General features: G+C 62.2%; 13 protein-coding genes across 13 annotated transcripts; 9 read left to right on the top strand and 4 right to left on the bottom strand.

Moving 5' to 3' along the window:
• Positions 1-817: 817 nt before the first annotated feature.
• OSTLU_26516 (predicted protein) lies at positions 818-1,595 on the bottom strand (the record flags this gene model as incomplete). The annotated part of the gene is made up of 2 exons (XM_001420282.1): positions 818-1,270; positions 1,380-1,595. 2 exons carry the CDS (start codon positions 1,593-1,595, stop codon positions 818-820), a joined length of 669 nt encoding a protein of 222 aa, XP_001420319.1.
• A 1,828-nt stretch (positions 1,596-3,423) lies between these two features.
• On the top strand, positions 3,424-4,125 carry OSTLU_93455 (predicted protein; the record flags this gene model as incomplete). Its single annotated transcript, XM_001420452.1, has 1 exon — positions 3,424-4,125. The coding sequence occupies one exon, from the start codon at positions 3,424-3,426 to the stop codon at positions 4,123-4,125; it is 702 nt and encodes a 233-aa protein (XP_001420489.1).
• An 83-nt stretch (positions 4,126-4,208) lies between these two features.
• OSTLU_26514 (predicted protein) lies at positions 4,209-4,997 on the bottom strand (the record flags this gene model as incomplete). Its single annotated transcript, XM_001420281.1, has 1 exon — positions 4,209-4,997. One exon carries the CDS (start codon positions 4,995-4,997, stop codon positions 4,209-4,211), a length of 789 nt encoding a protein of 262 aa, XP_001420318.1.
• Positions 4,998-5,627: 630 nt separating this feature from the next.
• OSTLU_26513 (MFS family transporter: multidrug efflux) lies at positions 5,628-6,956 on the top strand (the record flags this gene model as incomplete). Its single annotated transcript, XM_001420451.1, has 1 exon — positions 5,628-6,956. One exon carries the CDS (start codon positions 5,628-5,630, stop codon positions 6,954-6,956), a length of 1,329 nt encoding a protein of 442 aa, XP_001420488.1.
• A 1,054-nt stretch (positions 6,957-8,010) lies between these two features.
• OSTLU_150 (predicted protein) lies at positions 8,011-14,829 on the top strand (the record flags this gene model as incomplete). The annotated part of the gene is made up of 3 exons (XM_001420450.1): positions 8,011-13,763; positions 13,824-13,951; positions 14,117-14,829. Coding segments are annotated over 3 exons (6,594 nt in total), but the record flags the coding sequence as incomplete, so codon positions are not given.
• A 208-nt stretch (positions 14,830-15,037) lies between these two features.
• Positions 15,038-16,150, top strand: OSTLU_44261 (MC family transporter: folate; the record flags this gene model as incomplete). Its single annotated transcript, XM_001420449.1, has 2 exons — positions 15,038-15,452; positions 15,528-16,150. 2 exons carry the CDS (start codon positions 15,038-15,040, stop codon positions 16,148-16,150), a joined length of 1,038 nt encoding a protein of 345 aa, XP_001420486.1.
• Positions 16,151-16,913: 763 nt separating this feature from the next.
• Positions 16,914-17,280, top strand: OSTLU_17351 (predicted protein; the record flags this gene model as incomplete). The annotated part of the gene is made up of 1 exon (XM_001420448.1): positions 16,914-17,280. A coding segment is annotated over one exon (367 nt), but the record flags the coding sequence as incomplete, so codon positions are not given.
• Positions 17,281-17,450: 170 nt separating this feature from the next.
• OSTLU_17350 (predicted protein) lies at positions 17,451-20,135 on the top strand (the record flags this gene model as incomplete). Its single annotated transcript, XM_001420447.1, has 2 exons — positions 17,451-17,453; positions 18,954-20,135. 2 exons carry the CDS (start codon positions 17,451-17,453, stop codon positions 20,133-20,135), a joined length of 1,185 nt encoding a protein of 394 aa, XP_001420484.1.
• Positions 20,136-20,205: 70 nt separating this feature from the next.
• OSTLU_26508 (predicted protein) lies at positions 20,206-20,523 on the bottom strand (the record flags this gene model as incomplete). The annotated part of the gene is made up of 1 exon (XM_001420280.1): positions 20,206-20,523. One exon carries the CDS (start codon positions 20,521-20,523, stop codon positions 20,206-20,208), a length of 318 nt encoding a protein of 105 aa, XP_001420317.1.
• Positions 20,524-20,851: 328 nt separating this feature from the next.
• Positions 20,852-21,373, top strand: OSTLU_44011 (predicted protein; the record flags this gene model as incomplete). Its single annotated transcript, XM_001420446.1, has 1 exon — positions 20,852-21,373. A coding segment is annotated over one exon (522 nt), but the record flags the coding sequence as incomplete, so codon positions are not given.
• Positions 21,374-21,406: 33 nt separating this feature from the next.
• OSTLU_26506 (predicted protein) lies at positions 21,407-22,550 on the bottom strand. The gene has a single exon (XM_001420279.1). It carries the CDS (start codon positions 22,500-22,502, stop codon positions 21,444-21,446), a length of 1,059 nt encoding a protein of 352 aa, XP_001420316.1. The 5' UTR covers positions 22,503-22,550; the 3' UTR covers positions 21,407-21,443.
• A 105-nt stretch (positions 22,551-22,655) lies between these two features.
• Positions 22,656-23,024, top strand: OSTLU_8926 (predicted protein; the record flags this gene model as incomplete). Its single annotated transcript, XM_001420445.1, has 1 exon — positions 22,656-23,024. A coding segment is annotated over one exon (369 nt), but the record flags the coding sequence as incomplete, so codon positions are not given.
• A 685-nt stretch (positions 23,025-23,709) lies between these two features.
• OSTLU_17346 (predicted protein) lies at positions 23,710-24,954 on the top strand (the record flags this gene model as incomplete). The annotated part of the gene is made up of 2 exons (XM_001420444.1): positions 23,710-23,768; positions 23,937-24,954. 2 exons carry the CDS (start codon positions 23,710-23,712, stop codon positions 24,952-24,954), a joined length of 1,077 nt encoding a protein of 358 aa, XP_001420481.1.
• Positions 24,955-26,031: the final 1,077 nt, after the last annotated feature.

Here is a 26,031-nt window from a genome sequence, read left to right as displayed (position 1 = left end):
GTTCGGGATTCGCCTTGATCGCCTTCTCTGTCCATGCCTCGTCGAATCCCTTCTCGAGCACTCGTCTTCGCAATCTATCCTCCCTCAACCGCTTCCCTCGCGCGATTCTTTCAGCTTCGTCCCTTTCCGTGAGCGATTTCAACGCTTTCGCCGCGATTTGCGAACTATGCCTTTCCTGCGCGCTCACTTCGTCCATCACGCTCGTCACCGGCGCCGTCATTCGCCGCGCCGCCGTCGTCGCTCGCAATCCCGACGCTTCACCGCGAACCACCGGCACCGCCAAATTCGCCGCCATCAACCGTTCGCGCGCCATCTCCAACGCCGTTTTCTCCCCTTCGCCGCGATCCTCGCCGTCGTCGTCGCCTTCGTCCTCCTCCGCGCGTCTTCGAAGCAGCGCCGCCACGGCGTCCGCCGCGTCCTCCGTCATGTGTAGAATCTCCTCCTCTTGTGCGTCCGTCTTCGCGCGCGTCTTCGCGCGCGCGAGACCGGGGACGATGCCCAACCCATCGACGCCGTACGACGCCTCGCTCGTCGTCGCGCGCGCGCTGTCGCTCGCTTTTCGCCGATGGACCCAATCGAGTGGGTCGTCTTCGTCCGCGTCTTCGTCGTCGCGTTTCTCCACGCGCACGCGCACGTTCAGGACTTCGATGGTTCGCGACGATGGTGATTTAGGCGGGGCGCGCGCGGGAAGTCGCGGGCGACGCCGCGCCATGGCGTCGCGGAGTGAGGCAGGTTTTGAGTTGAGTTGGAATCAGACGTATCGCAACAGACAACGCGAGGGCGAAGGATGGAGAGGCTGGGCGACGCGCGAACGAACTTATTCGGCGCGCCAGTTCGGACGGCTTTTCACGCTCCCGAAAGGGTTGAACCCGCGCTCGGGACCGGTGGTGACGACGGTGTTGATTTGCCGTAACTGTCGCTTGGCGCGTCCCGAGGCGCGAACGGAGACGCCCGAGCGACCGGTGACGATCCAAAAGACGGCGCGCAAGACGTACGCCAGACTCCAAAAAACCATCCTGAATGGGGTCGTCGCGACGTATACGAGGGCGTTCTCGAAGCTCAGAGTCGACGCGAGGTATTTCACAGTCATGAACCAACGAGCGATGACGTTATCATTCGTTTTGGTGTCGCCCCAAAGACGCTTTTCCACCTCCATCGCCAACAGACGCTCCTCCTCCGCGCTCACCGCGGGTTCGTTCTGCACCTTAAATTTAAACAGAATGCTTCCATCGCGCAAATCTATGCGCTCAACGTCTAACGCTCGGCGAGCCTGCGCATCGCGACCGTTCATCGCATCGCATCGTCAGTCCTTCGTCTTCGCTCGCGTACGATTTAAAGCGCTCGTCCGTCGCTTCGCCTTCGTCGCTTCGCGCGCGCACCCGTTTCTTCACCAGCGACTCCACCTCTTTCTCCACCATCTGACTCTTCATCTCTCGCTCTATCTTCCTTCGTCGTTCGATGACGTCATCGGCTCTGTTCCTCGCGCCTCGTCCGCCGTTTCCCGGTCGCATCGCCCCCTTCGCTCGCCTCGCCGCGCCGCTCATGGGCCCACTCAAATTTCGAACATTCTGGCTCAACTCCCGCGCGCTCGGCATCCCGCGCGCGGCGGCGCCCTTCGTGTCGTAGGGATCCGCGTAAAAGCTCGCCCCCACGAACGACCGCGCGCCGCCTCCGTTCGTCGCGGGCGCTTTTCGAGCGCGATCTTTCGACGTCGAGCTCGACGCATCGGACGCCGACGACGAATGTCGACGAATGTCGCGCGGTTTCGCCCTCGTGGACGCGCTCGAGCGGCGGTTCGCGCGCGCATCGATCGCTCGCGCTCGCAGCGTCGTCGTCGCGCGCATGGCGCGCGGCGCGCGCGCGCTGATGTGCGGCGCGCGCGCTGATCTTGCGTTTGTCAGCTGGCGAAATCGAACGCGCGACGACGAGAGGCGAGCGGCGTCGATCGAGCGCGCGTTACATCGTCGCTAATCGCGCGTGAAAATTAAGGCTTGAAAACAAAACGATCGCGAATCACTTCGCGACGGCGCGACCGCGAACGGCTGGTCCGAGCCGACCTCGAAGCGCGGCGACGGTGCCCGTCGCGTCGACGCCGAGCGACTCCGCCAACGCCACGAGCTCCGCCTTCTTCATCTTACTCACCGGCTTGCGCCCCGCCTCGACGACGGCCTCGATCGTCTCCTCGACCGTCTCCGCGACCGTCTCCTCGACCGCGCGCGTCGTCTCCTCGACGACGGCGCGCGTCGTCGTCGTCCAATCCTCCGTCGCGTCGCGCGCCGTCGCCTCGTCCACCGTCGCCGTCGGTTCGGCGTCGAACTCGTACACGAACACCGTCTCGTCGTGCGACGCCGTCACGCGCACGCGATGCGCGTCGTCGTACGTCGTCTCGTCGCCCGTCGCGCGCGTCGTCGTTCGTCGGTGCGCGCGCGTTCGCGACTTCGGGATCGCGCGCGCGCGCGACGGTCGGGTCGTCGCGACGCGCACCGTCGCGACGCGCATCGCGCGCGCGGTCGTCCGCATCGCTCGCTCGCTCGCGCGCGCGCGTCGCGTTCCGACGTCGCGAGTTCCCGCGCGACAGCTCGCGACGAATTTCAAATTTTCACTCCCGGGTGTCGAGCGCCACGCCGCCGACAGACGGCGGCGCGATGGGCGACGCGCGCGCGACGATCGCGCGCTTGAAAGCGGCGGCCGCGGGCGACGCGCGCGCGTTCGAGTCCATGACGGTGCGCGCGACGGCTTCGCGACGCGCGCGCGACGCGATGCGCGCGCGCGAACGCCGACGCGACGACGCGACGGTCGGCGACTGACGGCGCGGCGAACCGACGGCGAACCGACAGGCGGACGAGACGCGGGCGAAGTTGACGCGATCGCGAGAGATCGCCGCGGAAATTCGCGCGAGTCTCGAGCGGGAACTCGCGCGCGCTCGGACGCTGGCGGAGGCGTGCGCGCGCTCCGGGACGCCGCCGCCGGACGCGCCGGCGACGGACGACGCGAGCGCGACGACGGACGCGTCGCGGGAGGCGCTCGACGCGAGCGCTTCGGAAGCCGACGACGATGAATCCACTTTAGAGGGCGCGCGACGCGCGCTCGCGCGGTCGCAGGCGCGGGCGAGGATCGAGCTCGCGGAGGCTCGGCGCGCGCGCGCGCGCGCCGACGCGATGGCGGACGCGCTGCGCCGCGCGGGCGTCGACGCGCCTCCGGCGTGAGCGAGGCGTTTATTTTTATTTTTGCGAGTTGTGATCGAGCGGTCGCGTAGTTTTTCCTTCTCGTTTGAGCGTCTCGCGTCGAGCGGCGGACGCGCGCGAGGCGCGCTCGCGTCCCGCGCGCGCTCGGATTTGAGCCGTTACGTCGCGTCGTCTCGATCGCGTCCGCACTCTTCGCCTCGTGTTCGCGGTCGTCCTCGAGGCGCGCGCGTTCGACGACATGCGCAATCCCGCGCCTTTCATCACCGCCAGCGCCTCGAGCGCGCGCGGCGCGCTCGCGCGTCGCGACCGCGCGCGCGAGGACGACGACGCCGTGCTCGAGTACTGGGCGCGCGTGCGCGCGGGCGTCGAGCCCGCGCCGAGGCCCGGCGCGGAGGCGAAGCGAAATAAACGACTGTGCGCGCACCTGGAGTCGCACCTGGACGACGTGCTCGCGCACGCGGGCGCGGGAGGGGCGGACGAAGGGAGGTCGCGGCTGGCGAACGAGGCGGCGACGGCGCTGGAGGTGGGCGAACATTTGGCGCACGACGACGTGATGGAGCTGAAACGAAGAGCGAGAGAGCAAAGGGGCGAGGCGCTGAGCGCGCGGGAGGTGGCGCGGTTGAAGTCGTTGGCTGGGGGGAGGACGAGACGGGAGGCGTCGCCGGAGGCGGCGTACGCGTCGCCGGAGGCGGCGTACGCGATGCCGGAGGCGCCGGCGGGCGAGGTTTTCGAGGAGTTCGACGACGACGAGGACGACGAAGGAGAGTTTTTTGAATACGGACGCAGTGAATTACCGAGGCACATGCGCGATTGGTACGAACCGCCGGCGAGCGAGTACGGCTCCTTTGTCGAAAATCAACCCGCGGCGGGCGCGACGACGAGTCTCGACGAGCAGAAGTACGCGACGGTGAGGAATTTGCGCTCGCACGCGCTGTGGTGATAGAAGAAGAAATTATGTGTAAATTATTTGTGTTACAACAAATCACAGCAACGCAAAGGCAATGCGTCTGACGTCGACGACGATTACGCGCTACAAGAGAGACACGCGCCGTATCTCGGCTTTTTCATACCTGAATCCGACATCCCCCAGTCGACGGTGGGCCACCCCCTTTCGGCGGCGTGCTTCTTCAAGCGCGCGTCTGCGTTGACGCACACCGGGTACCCCACGTTTTCTAAAAGCTTCACGTCGGACATGGAATCGGTGTAAAAGTAACACTCCTTCAAATCCACGCCGTTGAGTTCGCACCACTTCTTCGTCGTCTCGTATTTGCCGTCGCCGTACGCGACGACTTGAATCGTGCCGTCCATCAAACCATCCTCGTCCACGCCCATGATGCTCGACACCACGTTCGCCTCGCCCGTCTCCAAACCGTAAATCTCCGCCCCGATGGCGGCGGGATGTTGCCACGTCGACGTGCACATGACGCATCGCTCGCCGTTCGCCTTGTGCGCCTCCAGCACGGCTTTGAACCCCGGGCGCGTGCGATGCGCGAGCTCCATCCGAAAAAACTCTGTGATGCGTTCCCGAAACATCCGCTCGTCTTCGCCCCTGTAAATCGACGCCGCGTCCCTCCCCGCCGTCTCCGCGCCGTCTCCGTACCCAAACGCGTACCTCGAAAACCAATACAACGCCGTCCCGATCAACGACATCCCCACCCGTCCCGAATTGATCTCGCTCTTCACCCACAACCACGACGAGTTCACGTCGATGATCGTGTGATCCAAATCAAAAAACGCCACCCCTCGTCGTTCGCCCTTCGCCGTCCTCGCCGTCGTCCCGCTCGCGTCCGCGCGCGTCGTCGTCCCCACCATCCCCTCCTCGCGCCCCATCCCTCCCGCGCCGTCCGCGCCGTCTTCCTCGCTCGACGCGTCCTCGCGCACGACCATCGATCGCGGCGCTTTCCGCACCGTTCGCGCGTCGTTCGTCGTCCCGCGCGTCGGCTCTCGATTTTCTTGATTCTCCCCCGCGCCGTCTTCATCCGCCTCTTTCGCGCTTCGTCGCGCCGTTCGCGTCGCGTCGCGCGCGTCGTCCGCGCGCATCGTCTCCGTCATCGCGCGCGCTCCGTTTTCGCGTCGCGCGCGCCCTCCGTCGCGTCTCGCGCCGTCGCGATCTGTCGGTTTGAGGTGTTACGTCGTCTCGTCTCGTCGTCGCCGCACATGGCGTCGCTCGCCCTCGCGCGTCGTCGCGCGCGCGTCCTCGCGCGCGCCGCGGCGTCGCGCACCGCGCCGTCGCGCGCGCGCGCGTCGTCGTCGTCGTCGTCGTCGTCGTCGTCGTCGTCGTCGTCGTCGTCGCGACCGAGCGCGGACGACGCCGGTTCGCGCGAATCCACCGACGCGCGCGCCGCGTCCGCGCGCGACGCGTCCGCGCCCTCGGGCGTCGCGTACGCCTTCGCGCGCGACCACGCCGCGGTGGCGTCGGTGTGCCTGACGAGCGCGGCGCTCATGTCCGGGCACGCGTGCGCGAGCCCGGTGCTGCCGATGCTGGCGCGCGAATTCGGCGCGAACGCGACGGAGATCGGCGCGACGATGTCCGCGTTCGCGGCGGGGAGGTTGCTGTTTAACCTGCCGTGCGGATGGTACGCCGACGCGGTCGGACGCAGGCCGCTGATGATCGCGGGACCGGCGGCGACGACGGCGGGCATGGCGTGGAGCTACTGCTCGACGGGGCTGGGCGAGCTGCTGTGCGCGCGGGCGGTGGCGGGAATCGGGAGCTCGATGTACATGAGCGGCGCGACGGCGATGCTGGCGGATCTGTCGACGCGGCACACGCGAGCGCGGATACTGGGGGCGAATCAGGCGGCGGTGCTGGCGGGCGCGGCGGCGGGACCGGCGCTGGGAGGCGCCATCGCGGGGGCGGATGGGATGAGCATTCGATCGCCGTTTCTCGCGGTGGGGGCGCTGAGCTCGTTCGCGTCGGTGTACTCGTTCGCGAGGATCGAGGAGACGCGACCGGAGTCGGTAAAGCCCGAGAGGGAGTTCGCGGCGAGCAAGCACTGGTACTGCGACGGGCACCCGATCGAGGACACGAAGATGTGCCTGGAGTTGGATGAGTTCGGTAAACCGGTGGTGCATCGGGACGGGCAGGTGTACGAGCTGTTGGAGACGAAATCGCCCGACGGCGCGGCGACGACGACGGCGGTGGACCCCGCGACGGCGCAAGACGCGGCGATGGGTCGTCTCGTCAAGTCGATGGATTTCTGGGCCGTGTGCGGCTTGAACGCGGCGCTCTTCTTCTCGGGCGCGGGCGGTCGAGGGACGCTGCTGCCCATCTTGGCGTATCAAAACTTTGGATTCACGCCGGAATCGCTCGGCGCGCTGTTTTCCGCCATGGCTGTCACGTCGTTGCTCGGTCTCGGCCCGGCGAGCGCGCTCACCGACGCCGTCGGTCGCAAAGCCGTCATCGCGCCGTGCGTCGTCGCCTCGGCCGCGTCGGTCGCGCTCATGGGCACCACCACCGATCCCACGGCGTTCACCGCGGCGTCTATTCTCTGGGCCGCCTCGGGAAGCTTGATGGGCACCGCGCCCGCGGCGTACGCCGCGGATATTTCGCCCAAGAACATTCGCGGCAGCGCGCTCGCGATTTACCGTACGTGCGGCGACGTCGGTTTGCTCCTCGGCCCGCTCGCGCTCGGCGCGCTCGCGGACGAAGTCGGCATCCCCATCGCCCTGGGCGTGAACGCGGCGCTGTTGACGATATCCGGCGGCGTGTTCCACTTCACCGCGCGCGAGATTCGTCGCAAGGCGCAAACCGCCGCCGCGAAAATCAGTTGACGCGTTTTAGATTTTAGTCCACCCTAGCCGCGTCGCGTCGCTGTTGTATCAACTATAAATTACATTCTAGAACTACGATAACCGATCCGCTACTCCACCGCGCGACTCCTCGGCGCGACGTAATATTCGCCTCGCGCGTACTTCGCCTCGCGCAACAACCGCTCGCGCGGCGCCGCCGCCGCCTCCCGCTCTCCCGCCTCCCCGTCGACCCGCGCGACGCCGTCGAACCGCATCCTCAACCCATCCCCGTGCGCCGTCGTCCACATTCTCTCCACGCCGTCCGCGCGCACGCGCTCCAGCGCCCGCGCGAACCGCAGCGCGCCCGCGACGTCCCTCGCGAACGCCTCCCTCGCGCGTCCCTCACCCATTCCCGTCACCGCCAGCGCCGCCGCGCGTCCCAGTTCGTCGTCGCGCGCGTCGTCGTCCTCGCGCTCGCGCTCGTCGCCCGCGAGCGCGGCCGTCGACCACGTCGGCGCGCGCGGCATCGCGTCGTGGAATCCGCCGTCGTCGTCCGCGCGGCGCCAAAATCCTTCACCGTCGCGCGCTCGCGACGCCGACGCGCGTCGCGCGCGCGTCGCGTCGGCACCGCGTCGCGTCGCGTCGCGCGTCGCCGCCGCGAGCGCGCGTCGCATCGCGCGCGTCGTCGTGCCGCCGACGGGCGCCGACGCGATGTCGACCCCCACCCATCGACGAGTCCTGAACCGTCGCGCGGGTTCATGGATTCAAAATCCTCGAAAACGCGCGGACGCGCGCGCGGCACAGCGCGACGCGTCGACGCCGCGCCTCGAATCGACGCGACGCGCGCCGCGATCGACGCGCGCGTCGATCGACGGACGCGAGACGGACGCGCGACGCCGGGCGCGCGAACGAGGGGCGATTCGAATCGATTGGATTTGAATCTGATTCGACGCGCGCGACAGCCGGACGCGCGATCGCGATGGCGCCCGCGCGAAAGCCCGCGTTCAGTGGAACGACGGGGAATAAGGCGAATCTGTACGGAGAAGCGCGCGGCGCGCGATGGCGCGGCGGCGGCGGTGGACGCGGCGGCGGCGGCGGCGCGGGCGCGGATGGACGAACGAAGGCGCAAGTCGCGGCGGAGGAGGACGCGCTGCAGAAGGAGCTCGGATTCGGGACGCACGTGGACGGGGAGGATCGAATCGGGTGGATGATAAATGCGAGCAGCACGCAAGTGGAGGATAAGGAGAGCGGGAAGGCGTACGCGGCGGTGAATTGTTACTTTATGGCGCAGGACGGGTCGACGTTCAAGGCGCAGGTCAAGTACGCGCCGTACTTCTATCTCGCCACGAAGACTGGGTGCGAGCACGAGGTGGAGGCGCTGTTGAGGAGGAAATACGGCGAACAAGTGCTGGACGTGGAGATGGTGGATAAGGAGGATTTGGATTTGAAGAATCACCTGAGCGGATTGCAGCAGACGTATTTGAAGGTTTCGTTCGCGACGACGCAAGAGCTCATGGACGTGCGCAGAGAAATCTTGCCCATAGTGTCCAAGAATAAGAAGAAATCGTCCGCGGCGGCGGCGTACGAAGCGTTGTCGCACCAGGAAAGCCTGGACGCGGGGATCAAGCCGAAGAAGAAGGCGTTGACGGATTACGAAGAGGCGATGATTGACATTCGCGAGTACGACGTGCCGTATCACATGAGATACATGATCGACACCGACGTGCGATGCGGGAAATGGTACAGCGTGCGCGCCGAGCACGGCGCGGTGACGCTGACGTTGCAAGAGCAAATGTTAGATCGCGGTGAAGTTCGCGTGTGCGCGTTCGATATCGAAACCACCAAGCTTCCGTTAAAGTTTCCAGACGCCGAGCACGACCAGGTGTTTATGATTTCGTACATGTTGGACGGCCAAGGGTATTTGATAATCAACCGTGAAATCGTGAGCGAGGACGTAGAAGATTTCGAGTACACGCCAAAGCCCGAGTACAAAGGCCCGTTCATCGTTTGGAACGTGCCGAACGAGCAAGCGCTCATCCGCACGTGGTTTGATCATATGCGCGAGACGCAACCGAGCATTTACGTCACGTACAACGGTGATTATTTCGATTTCCCATTCATCGAAACTAGAGCGACTAAGAACGGGATGGATATGTACCGTGAGATTGGTTTCAAGTGCGAACAGTCGGGTGAATGTCGAAGTAATTCTGCGCTGCACCTGGATTGCTTCGCGTGGGTGAAGCGCGATTCCTACCTCCCCGCCGGATCGCACGGCTTGAAGGCGGTGACCAAGGCAAAGTTAAAGTACGATCCGGTCGAAGTGGACCCGGAAGACATGTTACCGTACGCGCAAAGTCACCCTCAGATGATGGCGTCGTATTCCGTTTCCGATGCCGTGAGTACGTACTACTTGTACATGAAGTACGTGCACCCTTTCATCTTTGCGCTGTCGACGATTATTCCGCTCTCGCCGGACGAAGTCCTTCGCAAAGGTTCCGGTACCCTGTGCGAGGCTTTGCTCATGGTTGAGGCGTACCACGGAAACATCGTTTGCCCGAACAAACAAGTCAGCGCCGGTGAAAAATACTACGAAGGTCACCTCTTGAATAGTGAAACGTACATCGGCGGTCACGTGGAGTGTCTCGAGGCGGGCGTGTTCCGTTCAGACATCCCGTGCGACTTCAAGTTGAATCCAGAAGGGTATCAGAGACTACTTGACAATCTCGACGACGATTTGGACTACGCCCTTCGGGTCGAAGGAAAAGGTCTGGGGAAGGATGACTGCGCAGATTACGATGAGATTCGTGCGCAAATCGCCGAGAAGCTCGAGTACCTTCGCGACAACCCAAATTTGAACATGGAACCGCTGATTTATCACTTGGACGTAGCAGCAATGTACCCGAACATTATTTTGACGAACCGCTTGCAGCCGGCGGCTATCGTCAATGAGGATGTATGCGCCGCGTGCGATTACAACCGACCGGGTAAGGGATGCCTGCGTGAGATGGAATGGGTTTGGCGCGGCGAGCACTTTGCCTCGACGTCGAGCGAGTATGCCGCCATCAAGGCGCAATTGCAAGTTGATAAGTTTGCGCCGTCTCATCCCGGTGGCCCACAACGAACGTGGGCTGAACTTCCGTACGAAGAGCAACAAGAGCAGAAGAAGCAGCGCCTGAAGTTGTATACGCAAAAAGTTTATAGAAAGGTTATGGAGAAACCGGTGACGGCGACGAAAAAGGCGAGTATCTGCATGCGAGAAAACCCATTCTACATCGACACCGTGAAGGCGTTTCGTGATCGTCGCTACGTGTACAAAGGGGAGAATAAGAAGTGGAAGAACAATTTGGACGAAGCGAAACAGAGCGGGAACATCATCGAAATCCAAAAGGCGGCAAATATGGTTGTGTTGTATGATTCGCTTCAGCTGGCGCACAAGTGTATTTTGAACTCCTTTTACGGCTACGTCATGCGTAAAGGCGCGCGGTGGTATTCGATGGAGATGGCTGGGGTCGTCACGAACACAGGTGCAAAGATTATTCAAATGGCGAAGCAACTGGTGGATGACATCGGCAAGCCGCTTGAATTGGATACGGATGGTATTTGGTGCTGCTTGCCCCGCGCTTTCCCGGAGACATTCACGTTTACGCTCCCAAATAAGAACAAAGGATACAAGATTTCGTACCCGTGCGTCGTTCTCAATCGTATGACTGCGCTGCAGAATACGAACGACCAGTACCAAACGTTGAAGGTGGTCGATGGCAAGTCCTCGTACGAGGTTTCCTCAGAAATGAGCATCGAGTTTGAAGTCGACGGTCCGTATAAGGCGATGATTCTTCCAGCTTCTAAGGAAGAGGGCGTGCTCATTAAAAAACGATACGCCGTGTTCAACGAGGACGGCTCGTTGGAAGAATTGAAAGGATTCGAACTCAAGCGTCGAGGCGAGCTCAAGTTGATCAAAGTCTTCCAAGCGGAGGTGTTTGACTACTTTTTGAAGGGCGAGACGCTGGAAGAGGTGTACAAAGCTGTCGGAAACATCGGCAATCGTTGGTTTGACATGCTCAAAACGCAAGGCAGGAACTTTGACGACGAAGAGCTCTTAGAGTTCATTTCTGAATCGAGCGTCATGAGCAAACCCGCCATCGATTACGGCGATCGCAAGTCGACGTCTCTCACCACAGCGCATCGTCTGTCCCAATTCCTCGGCGCCGATTTGATTAAGGACAAGGGTCTTGTGTGTAAGTACATCATCTCGAAGAAACCGCTCGGAGCTCCGACGTCGGCACGGGCTATTCCAGTGAGTATTTTCAACGCCGAAACGGCCGTGGCGCGCGCATACTTGAAGGAGTGGACCAAGGACGCGCTTCCAGGCGCCGACGACGAAATGCCAAACATGCGCGAGATGGTGGATTGGGAATACTACAAGACGCGTCTTGCTGGGGCCATTCAGAAAATCATCAGCATCCCTGCGGCTTTACAGGGCGTAGAAAACCCATGCCCAGACGTGAAGCATCCCGATTGGTTGCACAAGCGCATTCGAGAAAAGAATGACAAGTTTTCTCAGCGCAACTTGAAGACGATGTTTCAGACGCAATTCGCGAATGGTGCGCCGCTTGCGGGTAAAGATTTGAATATTCTCGACATCGAGGACGGCGGCGCCAAGTCGACGCCAACTCGTCCGCGCGTTAGAACGTTTCGAAGAGATGGTGATGCACCGCAAACGCCGGACCAACGGGCGACGCCTTCTGGAGAAGCGCCGAAGACTCCAGGTTCGGCCAGCGCTAGCGCGGCGGCACCGGACAGAGCGACCGATTACGACGGCTGGTTGAAGCATTACAAATCCAAATGGAAAACTCTGCGCGCAAATATCAAGCGCGAACGCGTCGAGGACGAAAAAGAGCGAGCTCAGATTGAACGCGAGGGAGGCGTCATGCGAAGAAAGAGACGATCGGGTGCATTCGGTCTCGAATCCTTTGTGGAATCACGCGAGGAAACGATCGCACACTCGACGATGCACATCATCCAGGTGGAACAAACGCAAGTCCCAGGAATTTTTGCCGTCTGGGTGCTAGTGAACGGTACGATGCAAGTCATCAAGGTGGACGTGCCCCGTCGCCTCGTCATCGCCACGCGCGAAACGGATCGCGAAGGCGATCTCGGCTTGGAAGGAAAGCGACGAATCACGGCAACTCTTCCGCGCGGTTTCATCGCGCCCCACTTGTACGAAATTAACGTGCAAGAGCGAAATTTCGCGAGTGGGTTGGAAATTGCTGCGCTTTTGGCAGACCCGTCTGTCATCGGCGTATACGAAAAGAACGTGCCTTTGATTGATAGATTCATTTACAACATCGGTTGCGTCATGGCGGTGAAAAAGTCGGAACAAAAGCGAGCGCTCGATATTGGCGACGAGTCCTATGGCATGAACATGTTTCAAATGAAGGCGACGGCTGAAGTCAGCTCGTATTTGCCGAAATTGTCCCACATCACGTTCTACTTTGCTGGAGTTTCTGGTGATAAAGGACGTGGAATTTACGTGCTGCACAACAGCCGCGAAAGCAAAGGCACGGTGATCGTTCATCAACCGGGTAAAGGTGTTCGAGAGGTCACCCCCGAGCTTTGGTCGTCGTTTATGCACTCGATGAGCGGAGACGAGCAAACTGACGACGAAGCGAGAGCAGAAGCCGCCTCGAAATGGAACGTGTTGTACGCGAGAAACATGGAACAAGTTGGCAAGCATTTGAACCACGCTATCGGCGCCTACATTTCCGCATCTAGCGGTGGTACGGTGCTTCTCGTTCAAGCTCCCCCAGGCGCCGGCGTCGATCCGGCTCAAGACACTTCGTCCGTGCGAGAAGGTTTGGCTGGGAGATTGAGCGCCTTGATGCCCGCCTCTGGACGTCTTCCCATCGTTTTCAGGCCGCCAAATCTTTCGGACAGTGACTTGAGCACAGATGCAGCCCGGGGATGGCAACTTGATGCCGCGAAAATTGCTTCGGCGCGCGTCGTCGAAAGCGCCGAGTGGTTGAAGGAGCACGTCGAGATTGCGAGTTATGCGCACATCCCCGTGGGCAACTTGAAATCGGATTGGTGGGTGCACACCGCGGACGCGTTCTTCGCCCGCACATTGCACGACGCCGAACAGGTGTTGTGGACTGGCCCCGGTGGCGAGCCTGATTTGGGTGGCGGCGCGAGCGCCGTGTCTCTGAGCGGATTGGACGATGCATACGGTGCGTCGCGCATGGAAGTCACCGCGCCCGGCGCTTATCGCAGCGTTTGTGTGGAATTGCAAGTGCATCACTTGGCTGTGTGCGCCATTTCCAAGTCTAGCATTTTGAACGATCTCGAGCAAGGCGCACTGTTGGGCTTCGAGACTGGCACCAAGGGCACGACGCGCATGGGCGGACACGAAGCTGCGGGCGCGTTCAAGACGCTGAACAAGCTCGTCGATAATTGGCTCCGCGACGCAACTGATCATCACAATACATACGCGGATCAATTGCTTTCGCAGATTCATCGCTGGCTCTTTAGCCCGTCTTCGGCGTTGCGCGATCCGGCGTTGAAGAACTTGGTCGAGCTCTGCATGAAGAAAGTCTTCACCTTGCTGTTGGCTGAACTTCGCAAGCTTCAAGTCGAAGTCGTGTACGCGGACATGCGAAGAATCATCATCGCGACTGGCAAGCACGATCTCGCGAGTGCTTCCGCATGCGTGGAAGGTCTCAAGACTGCCCTGCACCAGCGTGAACTCTTCTCATGGCTGCAACTCGATCGAGTCAAGCAATGGCACTCGCTTCTGTTTCGTGGACCGTTCGATTACGCCGGGATTTCCGCCGTCAACCTTCCGGGCGAGAGCCAGTGGCACGACTCCATCGCGCCGCATGACTCGCAACTCGACCCTCTTGCCACGCGCAATAGTGAAGGTGCGCTGGACATGCACTGGAACATCGCACGATTCCTACCCGAGGCGATTCAAGATCACTTTCACGCCATAATCGGCGAGTTCTTATTGTTGCCTTGGAAGCACGACAAGGAGGAAAGCGACGGTCCATTGCACGGGCGCACGCCCGTGAAGTACCGCGCTATGAGCGACAGCGACGATTCGGACGAAGAGAACTCGGATTCTGACGTCGGAGCTCCGGTGGAGAAGAAACCACCACCGACCCCGGGCTTTGGTCACAACGCGCGCGACTTGGATCGCCTGGAAGAAGACAAGGTGATTTGGTTGGAGCAACAACTCGAATCGCACTTCGGGCCGAAATTGCTGCGTTACGCACAGGATATCCAACGAGTCCTCGGACTCGCCGGTCCGCGCTCGCCGCCCGAGCACCAATTCCCTTCGCCACCTGGCGCAAACCTGTCCAAGAAGCTTCGTGGCACGCCAGCGTTGGCGTTTGTGAGAACGGTGATTGCCGTGTTGTCGCTCGACGCTCGCGTCGAGGGTCCGGTGTCGTTGCTCCGACGAAACGCGCTCAAGATGATTCAAGTCGCCGAATTCTCCCCTGAGGCAGAGTTCGTCGAGCCATGCGTCTCTTTTACGCTCCGAGACGTTATTTGCTCCGCTTGCTCTGATTGCAGAGACTTGGATCTCTGCCGTGACCCAGACCTCGCCGCCGGTCACTGGGCGTGCACGGCGCGCGACGACGATCACGGCCCGCCGTGCGGTCAACCGTACGACATGCAATGGATCGAAGGCGCTCTCGTCGCCGAGGTGAACGAGCGCGTTCGAAAATATCAGCTTCAAGACCTCAAATGCGCGCGCGACGGCCGCATCAAGGTGGGACATCTCGCCAATCGCTGCGCCTGCGGCGGTTTGTACGCGTGCTCCGCCAAGCCCGGCGCGCTCGGCGACGACTTGCGCGTCTTTTCCAACATCGCCGACGCGCACGATTTCAAAATCTTGCGCGACACCGTGGATTGGGTGCAATCCAACCGCAACGTAGCGACGACTCGCGGTTGATCACACCGCACATAAACGTAGATTTGCAATAGCAGAAGCGATTTTCGCCGCGCCGCGTCGCCGACCCAAAGACCCCGCGCGCGCCGACTCATTCTCCAGACCTCGGCGCGGCGATCGGTGCGCATCGCCGCCGAGCGATCTCGAACGCCGAACGCGTCGCGGCGCGCGATTCATGACGCGTCGCGACGCCGCGAACGCGCGCGCGTCCACGTCGTCGCCCGACGTCGACGCCTTTGCGAACCCGCAGCACGCGACAAACTTTTATCGAAACCTCGCGCGAGGCGCGCCCCCGAGCGCGCTCGCGCTGCTGAGCGATAAAGCCTTCGCGAATGGGTTCTCCGGCGCGATCGCGGGGACGGTGGCGGCGACTGTGGTGTGCCCGTTGGACGTCCTGAAGACGAGGCTGCAGGTGAGCGCGGCGACCACGGGGACGACAGAGTACCTGAGCACGTACGGCGCGTTGCGGCGAATCGTGCGACACGAAGGCGCGAGAGGGCTGTATAGGGGACTGGGACCGACGGTCGCGGCGCTGCTGCCGAATTGGGGGGTGTATTTTAGCACGTACGGCGCGCTGAAGCGGATTTTTAGTAGACGAGGCGTCGGCGAGACGGCGATTGTCCGTGACGGTGAAGGCGCGAGCGATGGAGAACGCGTCGTGAAAGTTGCGGATGCAAATCATTTTGCGCACATCTTAGCCGCCGCCGGGGCGGGCGCGGCGACGATTTTCGTGACCAATCCGTTGTGGGTGGCGAAGACGCGTTTGCAGGTGCAGCACTCGCACGCGTTGGCGTCGGCGATGCCCAAGCGCGTGCCGTACACGTCAACGATAAACGCTCTGACGAGAATGATGCGCGAAGAGGGCTTGAAAGGGCTGTACAGCGGCTTTGGCCCTTCATTGATTGGCATCGCGCACGTCATCATTCAGTTTCCGCTCTACGAATCCATCAAAGTTGAGCTCGCGAGAGAGCGCGAGGTGGCGGTGAATAAGATCGAGCCCATAGATCTCATGGTCGCCAGCGCGATCGCAAAGATGATCGCGTCGACGTTGACGTACCCACACGAGGTGATCCGTTCGCACATGCACGTGCACGGTCTCGGTCCGTTTAGCGGCATCGGCGCCCTCGTACGTCGAATTTACCTCGAAGGCGGCGTCGCCGCCTTCTATCGCGGATGCGCCACCAACCTCATCCGCACCACTCCCGCCGCGGCGATCACGTTCACCTCGTTCGAGCTCGTATCGAGAGAGATTGAAAAGCTCGTCGCCGCCGCTCGCGAAGACGACTGACGCGTCCGTCGTCGCCTTCGCCTTCGCCTCCTTCGCCCCACCCGCACCCGCGCGTTGATGATTCATTGTTAATTGCTCTTCTTATTTATCCCTCGCGTCTCCGCGTCGCGATCGCGTCGTCGTCCGTCTCGCCTCGCCGGCGTCCGTCTCGCCTCGACGCCGAAATTTCAAATTTTCCGACAGCCGTGGTCGATCGCCATCGCGCGTCACACGCCCGCGCGCCGCCGCGCCTTCGGTCGCGGCGATGCAGAGCGCGATCCAGGGCTTGTTCGGTTCCGTCGCGCGCACCGTGTTCAGCGATCGAGCGCGCGCGCGCGCGCGACGCGACGATGACGACGCCGACCGCGCGTTCGACGACGACGACGTCTTAAACGACGACGACGCGCCGCGAGCGGCGACGACGGCGGGAAAGCGTCGACGAGGATCGACGACACCCGTGGCGTCCGCGGCGGGGCGCGACGCGGGCGAGCGCGGGGAGAGGATGGGGGGGACGGCGACGACGGGGACGGCGAGCGGCGGCGAAACCGTCGCGGCGACGATCGGTCGAACGACGGCGAAGCGGCGAGGGATGGTGCTGAAAGAGGTTGAAAACATAATGAATGGCGCGAAAGGGGCGGCGGGAGAGTCGCTCGGGGAGGATGGGGGCGAGACGGCGACGGCGGCGGAGGACGGCGAACGCGCGAGGAAGAAGGGCTCGAGCGGGCTGCCGGTGAAGAATATCGATTTCGATGTCGACGACGCGGCGGGTGATGGAACGCCGAGGATGGATCGAGTGAAAAGGACGTCGCCGCCGTCGACGAGCGGGAGAAAACGGGAATTCAGGGTGACGCCGGGGAAGAGCGGCGGCGCGAGCGCGGCGTTTTCGCCAAACATTGGCGGTTCGATGGCGAGTCCGACTATTTTCGGTCGCGTGGACGACGTCGTGGCGGGATTGGGCTCGGATTGCGAGAGCGAGTCCGAGGCGGAGACGGAGGAATTCGACGAAGACGATGGTGGAACGCAGTGTTACGAGGATGATTACGCCGGAGGCACGCAAGTACTGGATTCGGCGGCGCTGTGCGACGCCCCGACTGGGCTCGATTTAGTCTTGGCAGCGCGTAAAGAGGAAGTCGAGCCACCGTGCGAGCGAGGTGGTGATGCGGCGATTCGACTCTTGCGGCGTCGCCTGTTCGGCGTCAATCGTGAACGCCCGATCGACGCCGACGGCTTGGAGTTTGCGCCAAACTTGAAGGCGCATCGAGACCACTTGTTGAACATCCTCGAAGACACGGTGTCTGGCGGTCAAAACAACTCCGTCCTCATGGTGGGTAATCGAGGAAGTGGGAAATCGCTCGTCTTAGACTCCGCGTTGAAGATTTTGGAGAGCAAGCATCCGGGCAAGGTTGTGACAGTCCATCTTAGCGGTTTGCTTCACGCTGACGAACGCATCGCAATGCAGAAGATTGCCTCGCAGTTGTGCCCCAATATGAATGAGGATGTCACCGGTCGCCAGACTGGTTTTGCGGAAAACGTTGCTTTCATGACGGAGATGCTGAAGCTGTTGGGTGGACAGCGCGGCGTCATCTTCGTCCTCGATGATTTTGAGCTCTTTGCGATGCGCTCGAAGCAAACGCTTCTGTACGCCATCACAGATTTACTCCAGCAATCCACCGTGCAGGCCGCTGTCGTTGGTGTGACGTGCAGACACAGTGTCGATAGACTGCTCGAAAAGCGTGTCGCATCTCGTTTCTCCAATCGACGCATCGTCGTCGCGCCGCCTGGGAACACGGTGTCCATGGTGGAGGGCGTGACAAAGGCACTCAAGCTTTCCGACAAGGACAAATACTTGTGCCCGAGCGATCCGGACTATGTGCAACAGTGGAACTTGCATCTTCGCGCCGCGATGCAAAGTCCTGTGGTGAAGGAAAAGCTCGAGCACTACGGTCGTTTGGAGAACACGCCGGCGTCTGTAAGTAAAGTGGCGTGCGCGATTCTCTCGCGCGTTAACCGTCAGCTCGGGAAGATAACGAGCAATGATATCGTCGAGGCCGTGGACAGTCTATATAGGAATCCATTCGTAGATTCACTCATCGGCGCTACGACTTTGGAGCTGCTACTCTGCGTCGCAATGTACAGAATGCACGTTGCGCGAAAGCGTCCTTCCTTCACATTCGAGGCGCTCGCGCAAGAGTTCAGAGAGATGGGATCTCGAGAGCAGCTCACGCACGCCAAAGACTCTTCGCGCTCTGTCCTCGTTCGAGCTTTTGAAAATTTACTCACGCTCGGCATCGCTACGGCGCACAAGTCCGGTTCAGGCGTCAGGGGCGCGGCTTTGAAGGAGTACAAGAACATCGTCTTCGTCGTCGAGCCGGAGGAGCTACGCGAAGCCATCCGCCGGCACCCCAACCCGATCCCTGGCTTGGCAGATTTCATGGACCACGAGTCCTTACGCATCGCGCACACCGTTTGATCTCACGTCATCTTAGACCCGTTGTTATCGACGCATTCAGTCGACGCGTCGACCGCGACCGCTCGACGCCAGAGCGCGACTCGCGCGACTCGCGAGCGTACGTCCCTCAGTCCACCGCGCGACGCCGTGGACGCCGCGCGCGCGTTCGTACGAGCACGGTCGATGTTTTCGAGCGCGCGCGTCGCGTCCGCGGGCGCCGACGCGTCGGCGTCGACGTCGAACGTCAGCCGCCGCCGGTCGAATTCGCGACCGAAACGCTCGCGCGCCGCTCGCGCATCGCGCCTCTCGCGCCCGCGCGCGAGCGCCGCGTTCGATTGGACCCCATTGGATCCACGCGCGCTGCGTCTGGCCGAGCCCGGGGCGAAGCCGCTGCGCGTCGCCGTGCTGCTGAGCGGCGGCGTCGATAGCTCCGTCGCGCTGGCGCTCTTGCGCGCCGCCGGCCACGAATGCGTCGCGTTCTATCTTCAGATTTGGTTTCAGGAGGACTTTCGAAACACGTGGGATCAGTGCCCGTGGGAGGAGGATCTGCGCGTGGCGGAGTCGGTGTGCGAGCGCGTGGGCGTGCCGCTGGAGACGGTGCCGCTGACGGATGAGTATTGGAACTTGGTGGTGAAGGATAGCGTGGAGGAGATACGCAAAGGGCGAACGCCGAACCCAGACGTGTTGTGCAATAGTAGAGTGAAGTTTGGGGCGTTTCGCGAGTGGCTGGCGCGAACGCATCCCGGCGAGTTTGATCGAGTGGCGAGCGGGCACTACGCGGCGGTGGAGCGCGCCGACGTTGGAGAGCTGGCGAGGTTGGTGATGTCAGGCGATACGTTCAAAGATCAAACGTACTTTTTGGCGGATTTGAGTCAAGAGCAACTCGGAAGCGTGTGCTTTCCGGTGGGGGGTATGCCGAAGGCAGAGATTCGCGCGTTGGCTGCGTCGGCCGAGTTGCCGAACGCCGGGCGCAAGGATTCGCAAGGGATTTGCTTTTTAGGAAAGGTCAAGTTTAGTGAGTTCATCGCAGAGCATTTAGGGGAGATGCCGGGTGATATCATAGAAGTCGAGTCCGGAAAAGTGCTCGGCAAGCATCGCGCGTATTGGTTTCACACCATCGGTCAGCGGAGCGGACTCTTTCTGCACGGCGGTCCGTGGTACGTCGCGGGCAAAGATTGCGTTAATAACATCGTGTACGTCACGCGTGATTATTATTCGCTCGACAAAGCGCGCGATACTTTCACCGTGGCGGGTTTCAACTGGATATCCGGCCAAGAACCACCGTTGGAGAGCATCGAAGGTTTGCGCGTCAAGGTTCGTCACGGCGAAAACATTTACGCGTGCTCGTTCCAATTCAAAGACGTCGACGGCGAGCGGTGCGGAGAGGTGAATATAGGCCAGGACGACCAAGGCTTAGCGCCCGGGCAATATGCGGTGTTTTACGACGGCGACACGTGCCTGGGATGCGGTAAGATTCTCGAACCAAACGTCGGCGCCATCGGCTTGGTGCCCGCTTCCGGCGAACGCCTCGACGCGACGACGAGCCCGAGCGCGTAATCTCTCATTCATTTAATCACCACGCATCGCGTGCGCACTACAACCGACCGCGCGTTCCGCCCGACCACGACTAAAAACTAATCCCGAGCGATGCATCCGCGCGCGCGTGCTCCCCTCGACGTCCGAGCAACGCCGCGAGCGTCTTAAATCGTCCTCGCAACCGCTCGACGCGTTCCAATATCCCCTCGTCCAGCGGATTCCCGATCGCGCTCTCCTCGAGCTCGCGCTCGAAGCTCTCGATCAAGCGCTCGACTCGCCCTCCGCGCGCGTCGCCGTCTCGCGTCGCGCACGTCCGCCACACCGCCGCGCACCCGGCGTAGTACCCCACCTCCTCCGCGAGCTCGAACCCCTTGCGAAATCCCATCTCCCGCCCCTCGCGCGCGCCCATCGCGCGTCCCGCGACGACGCCCTCGTCCCGCCCGTCGTCGCGCGCCGTCGCCTCGATCGTCAGGCACGCGTCCAGGGCGTCCGCGACGTCGCTCGAGGTCGTCCGCGCCGTCGTCGTCGTTCTCCTCGTCGTCGTCGCGCCGTCGTCGTCCGTCGCGCGTCGTCGTCGCGCCGCGTCCGCGTCCGCGTCCGCGTCCGCGACGTCACCGCGCGCGCCGTCCTCGCGCGTCGCGTCGCGCGCGCGCGGCATCGCGCGTCGCCGCGCGCGCGTGTGCGGCCGTCGCCACTCGACGACGCGCGCATCGATCGCGCCGCCGTCGACGCGCGACCCGAAGCCGCGCCGCGACGCGATGGAGGTCGAGTACTGCGCGTCGTGCGCGTGCCCGCTCGAGTACTGCGACGTCGTCGGCTGCGCGCGCGTCGCCGCGCGCGCGCTCGAGCGGGTCGCGCTCGACGACGACGCGACGGCGACGACGACGACGACGGCGGCGGCGGCGGCGACGCGCGACGACGACGACGGCGAGAACGACGACGACGCGACGCGAAAAACGACGTCGAAGAAGAAATCCAAGTCCAAGGCGCGCGAGGTGGTCGTGACGCGGTTGAGCCGGAACAGGAAAAAGATGATCACCAACGTCGTCGGGCTGGAGCGGTTCGACGTCGACCTGAAGGAGGCGAGCAAGGCGTTCGGGAAAAAGTTCGCGTGCGGGTGCTCGGTGACGAAGGGGGCGACGGGGAGGGATGAGCTGGACTTGCAAGGGGATTACTCGGAGCAGTTGGCGGCGTTGATTTGCGAAAAGTACGAGGTGGGGGCGGAGGACGTGCGATGCGTCGACAAGAGCAAGTTTTGATGTAATACGAAAACAAAGTATTAGGAGGCGATCGTCGGTTCGCGCGCGCGCGAGGCGGCGATGGGACGCGCTAGTATCCGAGCCGCTTGTCGACGACGTTCGTGAACGGGGCGTTCGTCGCGTATTGCTCGGCGTGCTTGATGAAGCAGTCGAGCGCCAAGTCGTGGTAATCCGACGTCAAGTCTGCGCAATGAAAACTCATGAGCACGTTTTCCATGGTGTAGAACGGGTGGTCGCTCGGAAGCGGTTCCACCGCGAACACGTCCAACGCCGCGCCGGCGATTTTCTTGTTCCGTAACGCGTCGACGAGCGCGTCCTCGTCCACCGTCGATCCTCGACCGACGTTTATGAGCACCGCCGTGTCCTTCATCGCGCTCAATACGTCGGCGTTGATCATCTTATCCGTCTCCTCCGTCGATGGCAGCGCGACGAGTACGTAATCAGCCTTGGCGCACGTCTCCTTCAACGCGTGGAACCCCACGACGTTTTCGACGTAGTCGTCGTTTGGATCCGTCTTCTCCGGCGTTCTCCGCACCGCGCACACCTTCATCCCCATCGCCTTGGCCCTTCGCGCGACGTGTTGCCCGATGTCCCCGTATCCGACGATGACCAGTTTCTTCCCCTCGATCAACCCCACCGTCATCCGTATCCACTCTTTCCTTCGCTGCGCCGCCCGCATCGCGTCCACCCGCTTCGCGAAGTGCATGCACGCGAACACCCCCCACTCGCCTAGACTCGCCGAGAAAGCCCCTCGTCCGTTCGTCAGCGTGCTCGCATGTTCGCGCACGCTCGGAATCGCCATCAAATGATCCACTCCCGCGCTCCCGCTGTGCATCCACTTGACGCGTTCCGCCACGTCTCGTCGACTCGCGAACGCCGTCGTCACCTCCTTCGTCGCGAACCACCACAGCATCGCCAGGTCCCCGTCCGCGCGCTCGCGCCTCATTTTGTCGATCTCTTCCTCGTTCGACACGACGACGACGTCGAACGCGCGCGGCGTTTCCGCCCGCAATCGTTCCGTCAGGGGTCGCGAATTCAACAACTTTTCGTGCGTCACCACGCACAGCGTCGTCGTCGCCGTCGTCGTCGCGCTCCGCGCCGTCGTCGTCGTCGCGCTTTGCGTCGTCATCGCGCGCTCGATCGCTCGCGTCGCCGCGCGCACCGCGCTCCGCGCGCGCATCTCTGCGGTCGCGTTCGCTTCGATTCGCCCCTTCGCGACGCGCGTCAGACGCCGACGCGCGTCCGACGCTTCGCCGCCATGCCGCCGCGCACGGTGAAACCGAAGCTCGACGACGCTCCCGCGGCGCTCGCGCGCACGGACGCGACGAGCGCGATGAACCTGCGCGTGCTGCGCAAGGAGGACGACGCGATCGAGCGCATCGTCGCGCACTCGAAACACGCGGTGCTGTACGGATTCGACGCGGACGCGCGACAGTGGGCGCGGAAGAACGTGGAGGGGGCGCTGTTCGTCGTGCGACGCGCGACGGAACCGCGAGACGCGTTCGTGGTGCTGAATCGGTGCGGGACGGAGAATCTGCGACAGCGCGTCGGCGGCGCGGGATTCGAGCTGGAGCGGTCGCCGCCGTATTTGATGTATCGCGTCGGACGAGAGGTGAACGGGATATGGTTTCACGACGCGGAGGAGTGCGAAGCGATGAGCGCGGTGCTGGAGGGCGTGCTGGCGGAGGCGCGGGCGCGGGGAGAGGGAAACGAGGTGGGGAGCGAGACGCGGACGACGACGGAGGCGGGGGCGCGATTGTTCGCGAGCGCGACGACGACGAAGGCGACGAGCGCGCCGACGGGCGGAGATTTAATGGCGCAGTTGATGGGATCGGTGTCCATCGGGAACGGGGCGAGAGGGAGCGAATCGGTGGCGCCGACGCGGGTGTTACAACCGCCGCGTAAGATTACGGGAACGTCCGCCTCGGCGCCGAGGACGAAATCCGTCGCGAAATCCGCGCCGCCGACGACGTCTTCCGCGCTCAATCCCGCAGCCGTGCGCGCGGCGATGTCGGAGCTCATCGAAGACGACGAGTTTATCGGTTTGATCACGCGCGCGCTCGCGAAACACGCGTAGAGAATTAGCGATTGCATTGCTTTGATACGACGACGACGACGAATGGAACGCCGCGCGCCCGTCGCCGCGCGCCTCACTTTTCGACGCGCGACCTCGCGCGCGACGACGACCTCGCGAGCTCGCACGCGAGCGAACGCGACGCGAGCGCACCGCCCGATCGCCCGACGGCGCGCCGGCGCGCGCGCGCGACGCGCGCGCGCGACGCGACGACCGACGCGAAACTCGGCACCTCTTCCGAGACACCGCGCGCGACGCGAACATGTCGACGACGGCGGCGCGACGAAAGAAGAGCGCCGCGGCGGCGGCGGAGGAGACGATGTGCGTGCGCGGAGGAATGTCTCGCTCGCGCGCGACGATTCGCGGAGACGGAGAGCGCGGATGAGGGGAGAAACGACGTTTATGAGGTTCCGAGACTCCGAGAGACGAATCGACGCGATCGAATCGGCGCGCGCGACTGACGAAGACGAACGACGCTCGATTGCGTAGGGTTGACGTGGAAGAAGACGCCGGGGTGACGTTTGCGGAGGAACAGTCGAACATCGTGTCCATCGATGCGCTGCAGCAGAGCGGGGTGTCGGCGACGGATATAAAAAAGTTGAGAGACGCGGGATTCGTCACGGTGAGACAGTTGTTGATGTTTCCGCGAAAGGCGATCATCGCGGTCAAAGGCTTCTCTGACGCTAAAGCGGATAAGGTTTTGGAAGGTGCGGTCAAACTGTTACCGGAGAGCGAAGCTGGGGGATTTGTCACGGCGGCGGAGGATGCGGAGCGACGCAAGGATGTGGTGCATATTACATCTGGAGCCGCCGCGGTGGACGCGATCTTGGGCGGCGGATTTGAAAGTCGAGCGATCACGGAGATTTACGGCGAGTGGCGATGCGGCAAGACCCAGCTATGTCACACTATTGCCGTTACGACGCAAATGCCGGTGGAAATGGGCGGTGGATGCGCCAAGGTGGCGTGGATCGATACCGAAAACACCTTCCGCGGAGACCGCCTCGTTCAAATCGCGAACCGCTTTGGACTGGACGCTGACGCCGTTTTATCGAACGTCATGGTCGCTCGCGTGGATACCGTCGATCAAATGATGCATGCTCTCATCGCTATTGGCGCGAAAATGGCTGAAGAACCTTTCAAGTTACTCGTCGTCGACAGCATCATGGCGATTTTTCGAGTGGATTACGTCGCGAGAGGAGAGTTGAGCGAACGACAGCAGACACTCAATCAGTTCCTCTCTCGCTTGCGAAAAATTGCCGAAGAATTCAACGTCGCCGTCGTGCTCACTAATCAAGTCCAATCTGACCCGGGGGGCATGGCTTTCGCGGGAGTTGAACCAAAGAAGGCGATCGGGGGGCACGTTTTGGCCCATGCGTCTACGATTCGTCTGATGGTAAGAAAGGGCAGAGCCGAGGCGCGCGTGCTCAAAGTGCTTCAAGGTCCGACTCTGAAAGAAGACGAAGCTGAATTCCAGATCACGGAAGGCGGAGTGACGGGGATGGAATGACATGATGCGATCTAGGACGATATCACCACTGCGTCGCGGCGACGGTGAGCGAACGAGCGCTGAGAAGCGCCGACGTCTTCTTCACAACGCCCGCGATCTTTTGTTCATTTACTTAATCTTGCTATTTCATATTGTAAGGTTTAGTTCTATTCATCAAGTTTATGTGTACGCCATGTGATTCTCGTCTCCTTTGCATAGGCATTCCTGCACGCGGAACGGGTTCGGAGCATCGCAGCATGCGGGGAGATCGTCGCCCATCCCCATCGCGCGCATTCTATCGCAGTACAAATCTCGTCCAAGAGCGTCGATTTGTCCGCATCCCGTCGGTGTCTTATCCATCATCAACGCGCATCCGCACAAATTGCGAAGGATCGAGTCGTACGTGTTGAACTCCAGGTCATCTTCTTCTTGTTCAACAGCCGTCACCGGCATGTCCCTGCAGCACGCGTTTTCGCTCCCCTCTTCAAGGCACCACGTCTTTGTTCGCAAGCACTGACGATGATAATCCATCAAGCCGTTGGTGACATTTTCTTCGTTCTTCACGCGACGCTCCTCGATGACGTGCGCACGAGCGGCGGAACGGATTTCATAGCCCGATGATTTCATAGACCAGAATCCACCCCAACCGAGCCTCGCGACGACGAAAGCCTCAAATTTGATGAAGTCTTCGAGAGGGAATGGCCGAGCACCGACAGGAATTTCGCTTCCCTTGACGGCGCACGAAGAGAAAGGTAAGTTCACAACGTAGAACTTACCGGCACAGTCCGCTAGCTTAGAGCCTAGCTGCGCCACCTCCTTCTTTGCGCGCATCACAGCCGCCGCTCCGGGCGTCGACGAAGTGGCGGTGGCGACGAAGAACACACCCGCAAGAGCCGACGCGACCATCGCATTCCTTCTCGTCTTCATCGCTCGCAACTTGCTCGCCTCACGCTCGGCCACGTCAGAAGTCGACGCTAACAACGAAGCGCGTTCCTCGATTGGACCTCGCTTTGTCAATCTCTCGCTCGCGACAACCGCGGCGGCGATGACCATGAGGACAGCCATCGGGGCGATGATCTCATTCGGTTTGAATGCGGA

Source organism: Ostreococcus lucimarinus, chromosome 11 (assembly GCF_000092065.1).
Source record: "Ostreococcus lucimarinus CCE9901 chromosome 11, complete sequence".
NCBI classification, from domain to species: Eukaryota; Viridiplantae; Chlorophyta; class Mamiellophyceae; order Mamiellales; family Bathycoccaceae; genus Ostreococcus; species Ostreococcus sp. 'lucimarinus'.
Note: the sequence above shows the minus strand (reverse complement) of the source record. Positions and strands in the feature narration are given on the sequence as shown.

What these genes read in the sequence shown, in the direction of transcription:
- OSTLU_26506 (XM_001420279.1), bottom strand. Translation starts at nt 22,502, where the DNA reads ATGACGACGCAAAGCGCGACGACGACGACGGCGCGGAGCGCGACGACG.